General features: G+C 42.9%; 1 protein-coding gene across 1 annotated transcript in view; it reads right to left on the reverse strand.

Annotated features, from left to right (window-relative positions):
* Window positions 1-342: 342 nt before the first annotated feature.
* Window positions 343-9,519, reverse strand: part of spef1 (sperm flagellar 1) — a 33,682-nt gene continuing 24,505 nt past the window's right edge. The window contains exon 7 of the mRNA XM_042065800.1: window positions 343-873. Coding sequence (XP_041921734.1) covers window positions 760-873 — 114 coding nt within the window. The 3' untranslated portion in view covers window positions 343-759. The remainder of the gene's footprint in view (window positions 874-9,519) is intronic.

Below are 9,519 nucleotides of genomic sequence, written 5' to 3' on the forward strand. Positions count from 1 at the left end.
TATAATTTATTTGCCTCGGGTGTACTGTGGAGTGGGTAAGACTGTCTTTAGTGGCAGGCTAGCACATACCGTTGACTTGCGCTAGCCTAGCAACTGTGAACTCTGCAATTAGAAGGACTGGATGAAACGTGTTGAAAACGGTCTCCACTGATAAATATCACACTTGCTAACTTGGAAATGAGGTCCCATGCCCAAAATCCTGAACCACCCCTTTAATGAAGTGTTACTCCACCACCCCTTTAAGGCTGATTGTGGCACACACACAGATTATAAAACATTCATAACTAATTAAGAAGAGCTATCAGCACAGAACATGGAATCATGAAATCATACTGAACAACATTTACAAAATAAAAGGCGTCTTTTTTTTTATTGTAGACTTATTTTTACTAAGAGCGTCCATATACTGAGAGAAACATGGTTAATTGTCTGTGCAGGTGGGAATCCCTGATTGGTCCTGGTGAAGAAGATTCTAGGCTGGGGAAGGGGTTCTGGGCACGCTCAGATGGGAGCAGGGTGGGTTCTGAGCACGCTCAGATGAGATGTGGTTCTGAGCACGCTCACATGGGAGCAGGGTGGGTTCTGAGCACACTCAGATGAGATGTGGTTCTGAGCACGCTCACATGGGAGCAGGGTGGGTTCTGAGAACGCTCAGATGAGATGTGGTTCTGGGAGGGGGTTGTGAGCATGCTCAGATGGGAGGAGGTTATGAGCATGCTCAGATGGGAGGGGGTGGATTGTGAGCATGCTCACTGGGGCTCAGCTGAGCTTGGCGCGGGTCTTGTAGCGCTCCAGGTGTTGTGTGAGGTCCTCAATGCGCAGGTCCTTCAGCTGAACCAGGTGCTCCAGCCGGTTCACCTTAATCTGCAGGATCTAGGAACAGACAGGGACAGGATGCAGCATTAACTGCATCAGCAACAGACAGGGGACCAGATGCAGCATAATCAGCAACAGATTATCTGGCATAGCGGCCATAGCCGAGCTAACTCTTATCTGGCATAGCGGCCATAGCCAAGCTAACTCTTATCTGGCATAACGGCCATAGCCGTGCTCCGCCCTCTTATCTGGCATAATGGCCATAGCCGAGCTAACTCTTATCTGGCATAGCGGCCATAGCCAAGCTAACTCTTATCTGGCATAACGGCCATAGCCGTGCTCCGCCCTCTTATCTGGCATAATGGCCATAGCCGAGCTAACTCTTATATGGCATAGCGGCCATAGCCATGCTAACTCCTCTTATCTGGCATAATGGCCATAACTCCTCTTATCTCAGAGTGAAAACTCATTTTCCCTCAATCAGTTCTGGAAAGCATCACGTCCACAGCGCATTTCTATGAATGAGCACTCAGTAGTGTTGCATGGTGCACCGATACTACAAAAGTATCGCAATACCCTGAAATTAAAAATGTCACGATACCTAATTTTATTAGTATCGATACTTTTAAAAATGACAGTGTTGTTTTGCAGTAAGATGTATATTTCATGTCAGTGTGTGCAAAGCATGCTTCTAGTGCTTCCAATAGTCTATGTGTCTTTTCTCCTCACACACACACACACTTGAAGCTGTCATGTGATAAGTACAGCGAGACATGGCTATTAGTTGAAGTGATGCTGTACCTGCATAGCGACAAATGATAGTAGGCTAATGTTAAGTTCATTTGCTGCCTTGCACCTCACAACTTTGTGTTGCTAATCTACCTAGGCTATGGAATTTAGTTCATTTAGGCCTACTGTTGGGCTTAACAACATTTCAGAAATAGGCTACGCAACCTATTGGCAAACTTTTACATCTGGAGAGAGCTCCTTCTAGCTAACTATCAGAGAGAGCTCCTTCTAGAGAGCATCTGGAGAGAGCTCCTTCTAGCTAACCATCAGAGAGAGCATCTGGAGAGAGCTCCTTCTAGCTAACCATCAGAGAGAGCTCCTTCTAGAGAGCATCTGGAGAGAGCTCCTTCTAGAGAGCATCTGGAGAGAGCATCTGGAGAGAGCTCCTTCTAGCTAACCATCAGAGAGAGCATCTGGAGAGAGCTCCTTCTAGAGAGCATCTGGAGAGAGCATCTGGAGAGAGCTCCTTCTAGCTAACTAGCATGTTAGCTCATGTCATGTTTGTCATTAGTGTCATTAGTGTCATTGTCACGTCATGTTTGTCATTCGTGTAGTATTCACCAAAGTCATAGACATGAACATTGCAAGACACTTATGATCCCAGAAAGATTTTCTTTGATTTGTTAAATATTAACTAAATATTTTTGCTATGCAGAACATACTATAAATGACTATACATGACTAAACAAAATAGTTTATATGAATTCCAAAATATATGAAATAGAAACATCATTTCCCAGGGTCTGTGTGTGTGTGTGTGTGTTTGTGTGTGTGTGGAGGGTCGAGTAGATTCTAGGATCGGCACTGGTGTGAATGATTCACAATATTCAATATTACTGATGGTGTCAAGGTGATGGGGGCGGGGGCTGGGATGGGCAAATCCAAAATTCTGTCTGATTACACTCTTATCTCACATAATTTTTTTTTTAATTTTTTGAAATCAAAGTAAATAACCTGCGGTATTTGATTTCAATTTGATTACATTTGTCATGTAACCAGTACTCCGATTTCAGTTGGAATGAAGATTCGGTTAATGTAGTGCTTTAATACGATTGGTTAGCATGAAAACTGGAATATAACACATTCTAATTCGGTGCTTTAATCCGATTGGTTAGCATGAAAACTGGAATATTCCACATTCTAATTTGGTGCTTTAATCCGATTGTTCTGCATATGTAACTGCAATGACTGACACTTATACTTTTAATAAATGTAAATTTAACACGCTACATGTAACTCTAAGTGGCTGTTTTGCTAGTAATTGCAACCAATCCTCATGAGTATGTGTCATAGCGCCCCTGTAGGCTGGGTCGACATGACACCATGATGTGACTCTGCTGCAGCTGAGATCAGCCTACATTATGCCTGACTATCACAGATCTAACTTCCTACTGAGGTGATGTGACTCTGCTGCAGCTGAGATCAGCCTACATTATGCCTGACTATCACACATCTAACTTCCTACTGAGGCTAATTTGAGAGCAGCTGAATTGGGTGTAAAGATGTGTAGGCCAGTGGAAAGTGAAGTGTGACTAAGGGCTGCAGGCTCCTAAATATCACTGTTCGAGTGCTCTCAGGGTCAAAAGTATCACTGACCGAGTGCTCTCAGTACTCTCAGGGTCATCAATATCACTGACCGAGTGCTCTCAGGGTCAAAAGTATCACTGACCGAGTGCTCTCAGTACTCTCAGGGTCATCAATATAACTGATCGAGTGCTCTCAGCCTGCTGCAGGCTCATCAATATCACTGATCGAGTGCTCTCAGCCTGCTGCAGGCTCATCAATATCACTGATCGAGTGCTCTCAGCCTGCTGCAGGCTCATCAATATCACTGATCGAGTGCTCTCAGTCTGCTGCAGGCTCATCAATATCACTGATCGAGTGCTCTCAGTTTGCTGAAAACGCAGTGAGTCACGACTGAGAGGCTGACTGGAGCGGAAGAGCAGTTTCAACACCGTTGGGAGCTCTGTAAAGCTCAGTATGAAGGCTGCTCACAGAATGGAGAAATACACGATCACTGTGAAACTACCAAGAACTCTGATCACATGTGTTCTAAGCACTTCTTGCACAATTCTCTTTACTGTGTCGACAGGAAAAAGGAAATAACAAAACCCAGGCTTGCAAGAGCCAAAGAGACGTTTGATACGCGTTATTGGGTCAACAGGAACAGCAAAAGTGAAATGTGTTTTTCCAATAAGTGACTGAGTGATGGCGTATTTGAATCCGTACAGTGACATGTGACACATACAGGTGCTGGTCATATAATTAGAAAATCATCAAAAAGTTGATTTATGTCAGTAATTCCTTTCAAAAAAGTGAAACTTGTATATGATATTCATTCATTATACACAGACTGATATATTTCAAATGATTATAACTGACAACTAATGAAAATCCCAAATTCAGTATCTCAGAAAATTAGAATATTACTTAAAACCAATACAAAAAAAGTTTTTTTAGAAATGTTGGCCAACTTAAAAGTATGAACATGAAAAGTATGAGCATGTACAGCACTCAATACTTAGTTGGGGCTCCTTTTGCCTGAATTACTGCAGCAATGCGGTGTGGCATGGAGTCGATCAGTCTGTGGCACTGCTCAGGTGTTATGAGAGCCCAGGTTGCTCTGATAGTGGCCTTCAGCTCTTCTGCATTGCTGGGTCTGGCGTATCGCATCTTCCTCTTCACCATACCTCAGAGAGATTTTCTATGGGGTTAAGGTCAGGCGAGTTTGCTGGCCAATTAAGAACAGGGATACCATGGTCCTTAAACCAGGTAGCTTTGGCACCGTGTGTAGGTGGCAAGTCCTGTTGGAAAATGAAATCTGCATCTCCATAAAGTTGGCCAGCAGCAGGAAGCATGAAGTGCTCTAATATGTCCTGGTAGACGGCTGCGTTGACCTTGGACTTTAGAAAACACAGTGGACCAACACCAGCAGATGACATGGCCCCCCAAACCATCACTGACTGTGGAAACTTCACACTGGACTTCAAGCAACGTGGATTCTGTGCCTCTGCTCTCTTCCTCCAGACTCTGGGACCTTGATTTACTTTCATCAGAGAACATAACTTTGGACCACTCAGCAGCAGTCCAGTCCTTTTTGTCTTTAGCCCAGGCGAGACGCTTCTGATGCTGTCTCTTGTTCAAGAGTGGCTTGACACAAGGAATGTGACAGCTGAAACCCATGTCTTGCATACGTCTGTGCGTGGTGGTTCTTAAAGCACTGACTCCAGTGCAGTCCACTCTTTGTGAATCTCCCCCACATTTTTTAAAGAGTTTTCTTTCACAATCCTCTCCAGGGTGCGGTTTAAAGAGAGAGACCATTTAAAGGCCTTTGCCGGTGTTTTGAGTTAATTAGCTGATTAGAGTGTGGCACCAGGTGTCTTCAATATTGAACCTTTTCACAATATTCTAAAAAATGAAAAAAAAAAAAGAAAAAGTCCTGGCAGGAAGCATGCATAAGGATGTAGATCCAGGAATGCACTAATATTTTGTTCGTAGTACCAGTTTGCAACAATTATTAGTTAACACTAAAGCCCTCCTTACACTGACAGACTTTGTCTCAGACCCTCTCACATATAAAGACAAGTAATAGAGTTTTAAGTCACAGACTATGATTTTGCAATGACTTGGGATCTTGCAGGGTCACTATTTACAAGACTGCAACTAGATTCCTTTAAATTATTACCCATCGTGCAATAGATATGAACAGGAACTGAAATGATAGCTTACTAAACTCAGTCATATTTTCGTGTTTCTGCAGCATTGTTTCATGCGTGACATCCCTAACCGATATAGAGTTGTTCTGTCATGTGGAAGAGCCGACTAATGATGTATAAGAAACAAAATAACAAATTATCATATTCATAGGTTTCATCATGTCCCTTGCTACAGCTGTTGCCTACTTTGCCCCTTTCTGTTTGGTGTTGGAGAGAGGTCACTATTGTTTTTTATAGTTCACGTCACTATTTGCATGAGCCACGACTAGAAAGACTTGCGATAATATCAAACATGTTTGATATTGTCGTAACGGCAAAACTAGAAAAGGACTGACTCCGACTGATTTAAAACCGCTAAGATTGGCACCTTACACTTAACGATCTAGTTCAGTGTTTCCCAAAGACTGGGTCGCGACCCACGGGTGGGTCGCAGGAGATTTTATTTGGGTCGTCAGCACAATTTATGTTGTCTAATAGGCCTAACTTAGCCAGGAAAGCTATCAGTTTTCTATTAGGATATAGTTAGTTTACCACAGTCACATCCCTCTGTGGAATTTTGCATTTAGAATAGCTCTGAAACTTGGGGGCGAACGCATCGCAGAAGGGACAGCGTGGACATCTCACTCGCAAAATGAAACATTTCTGTGGGGCGCCTGCCATGGACCTCGCAGTTGCAAAATGCAAGGGACATGAATCAGCCTATTTGCACAATCATTAACGGACACCAGCTCTTCAACTTGACCGATTAAAATCTAGTCAACTAAGCAGACATCCGTATACCAGACATGGCTAATCAATTTGCGTCATAGGCTGTAGATAGTTTCAATTGTAGATGCAATCTTTAAAGTTAAAGCAACCTCCTCACATTCCTTATTATTTCGGATTTAAAACGCTCAACAGTGCATTATATTAGCCTACTATTTAAATGGACATTTTCCACCTCGCAAACTCTACTAGGCTACAATAAAGGCGTATTATCTTTTGACTATTGCGCAAAAGCCTGTTGTTCCGATATTTGTTCATTTCACATTCTTACAACATAGCTTGCCACAACATCAATACACAGCCTTGGTATACGGCCTACAAACAAACGTTTAACTCCAGAGGAAAATGCGGATTCAACTTTCTAAATAAAGAAACCTCCACAAATAGGCTACAATATAACGACTTGAGTTACTTGCTATGTTTACATAGGAATTGACGGTGTTATGGGTCCATTTGTCTGCAACGCAACGTAGCCTACAACATCTCTCTTTAGAAATATAGGAACAGCTTACTATGCTGAAAAGTGACGACTGCGTAGCATGCAAGAATACCCCGAAGAAAAGTTTGAGAACCTGTGGCCTAAAACAATATGACTGCATGCAGGTTGCATGTTAGATCTGAAGTGAGATGGGTCACGATGGTCTGTCATTTTTAAAAAGTGGGTCCCCAGAAAAAAAGTTTGGGAAACACTGATCTAGTTGACAGGAGCGTGCCGCGATTCCAGTACAACTCCCATGATTTCTGTCCGACTTTGGAAATTTAGTCTCCGACTGTGAAAACAGACCAAAATCGTACAATGTAAGGCCGCATAAGTTGTAAACACTTCGGAAAAAAATATTAAAAACTGGATATACCAAAAAACTTTGATGTAATCGCTTCCTGCCAGGACTTTTACGGGCTTTTCCCAAATCACAGAAGTAACGTCGACACAGCAGTAGATAGCAGCAGAGTAGAAGCCATCAGGCAAGTGTTATTTAAATAAACTCCTGGTGTACTTACAAACTTTCCAATGCCTCGTTTTATGAGTACAGAACATAGTTGTACTACTGTAGAAGTTTGGTACCATTCAGGGCATTATTAGTGGGGTCATTTACGAGCTCCTAAGTTGGTTCCATAAGCGCCTGCAGAAAGTCATCAGTTTCTGACAGCGCTACTCGACCAGGGTTTGACCAAGGGAAAACAAGTTCTGGGAGGGTGTTTGGCTCGGGGTCATGGTGCAAAGGACCCTAGGGTGAAATTACTCCGAACCATCGCTTTAAATAAAGGAAAGCCAAATAGTCAAAGTCAAAGTCAAAGTCTGCTTTATTGTCAATTTCTTTACATGTCAAGACATACAAAGAGATCGAAATTACGTTTCCCACTATCCCACGGTGGAGACAAGACATTTTACCAATTAGGTCCACAGACAAAAACATAACATTCAATTAAACAATATAAAAAGTAAATAAGAAGGCACATACAGTGAAGAAATAAGAGCAGCAAAAAAATGGGTTGAAATTGTGCAATTGTGCATACAGTAGACAGTCAATATAATAATAATATATAATAATAGTGATCCTTCATCTAAATTTCCAGCTTAACGTTGCGTCCAACAGTAAAATAATGTTAAGCATCGGCTGTTGGTGTATTTATGAAACATAAACGTGGTTACACCGAGTAACAACAACACCATAACTTTCTCTTTCGACTCATTCCATAAATGTTCTGACATGTAGCTTAGGTAGCTAGCCACAACGACAGTGTTAGCTAACAGCCGTTGTTTGTCTAGGGTCACCACAACGACAGTGTTAACTAACAGCCGTTGTTTAGCGCTGATTTGTGTTGTGCTTGCTGCTGGGCTCATTGCAAAATAGCTATGATTTACAGCGTGCCACGGTCAAAGTTAAACATGCTTGAATTTTGGCCATGGAACTTTGGGACAACATGGAACATACAAAAAATCGGGGCGTGTCCTCATTTTGATAAATTTGTCCTCATTATTGTCCTCACAACTACTACTCCTTTTCAGTCTGGTTGGTGGTCACCCTATTTCAATGTATTTCTGTACACAACTAGTCCTCCTCTTTAGTCTGGTTGGTGGTCATCCTATTTCTGTACACAACTAGTCCTCCTCTTTAGTCTGGTTGGTGGTCATCCTATTTCTGTACACAACTACTTGCGTCAAGTGGAAAAAGTGGAAGTGTGGAAAAACTATTCTCTAGCTGGTCACGGTTGCATCATTGAGCCACGTCTGAGGCAGGGATATGATGGAGGCAGTGTGGCTGCTGTTAACATGGGCGCAGGGATATGATGGAGGCAGTGTGGCTGCTCTAACCTGTTAACATGGGCGCAGGGATATGATGGAGGCAGTGTGGCTGCTCTAACCTGTTAACATGGGCGCAGGGATATGATGGAGGCAGCGTGGCTGCTGTTAACATGGGCGCAGGGATATGATGGAGGCAGCGTGGCTGCTGTTAACATGGGCGCAGGGATATGATGGAGGCAGTGTGGCTGCTCTAACCTGTTAACATGGGCGCAGGGATATGATGGAGGCAGCGTGGCTGCTGTTAACATGGGCGCAGGGATATGATGGAGGCAGCGTGGCTGCTGTTAACATGGGCGCAGGGATATGATGGAGGCAGTGTGGCTGCTCTAACCTGTTAACATGGGCGCAGGGATATGATGGAGGCAGCGTGGCTGCTCTAACCTGTTAACATGGGCACTGAATAACCCCCCCGCCCCCCCTCAGGAATTTTGGCCTGAAAAGTGTCCTCACTTTTAAACACAATCTGTCCTCCTTTTCAGAGCCTGGTTGGTGGTCACCTTATTTCTGCTACAAATAGAACACATGACTTCCCCCTTCATACCCTCACTGTCAGAGTAAACTTGCCGTTATCTTTCTGACTTCATTATGCCAGGGATGTGAAGCCATGTAGCATCATCCACAATTAGTTGTGATGAGTTGTGAGATTGTATTTTATTGGTGAGGTAATTATGACAAATTAAACTTTATTTCAGGCTACACTTCAGGTTTCCTGCATTTTCCTGTGGTTGGTTAATATTATTATAACATTAACTAGCTGATTAGCAAAGGGAGCATGCCACTAACTTTCAGTGCTTAAATTCCAGAGAATGTGTGAGATAAAAAACAGTTATCTATCTGACATTACATCCTGGATTTGATTTGTAACATAAGCTAATGTTAAAAGGTAGAGGTGATTTACAACGTTGTGCCTGAAAGGGGTGTGGCCTAAGCTATCATGTCAACGCTGTGCCTTGTCGAGTCTGTGGCATGAATCTACCACGCGCCAAATGAACCTCAAAAACATGAAGATTAGTCGCCTACTGTTTTTCGGCCTCAATCACTTTCAGCTTGTAATTGGGGCCGTTATCTGGCGTCATCAGTGTCTTGACGCTTCAGAAATCGGTGTATATGCATTTTAGAAATAGTGAG

This window comes from Alosa sapidissima, chromosome 16 (genome assembly GCF_018492685.1).
Source record: "Alosa sapidissima isolate fAloSap1 chromosome 16, fAloSap1.pri, whole genome shotgun sequence".
In the NCBI taxonomy this organism is placed as follows: domain Eukaryota; kingdom Metazoa; phylum Chordata; class Actinopteri; order Clupeiformes; family Clupeidae; genus Alosa; species Alosa sapidissima.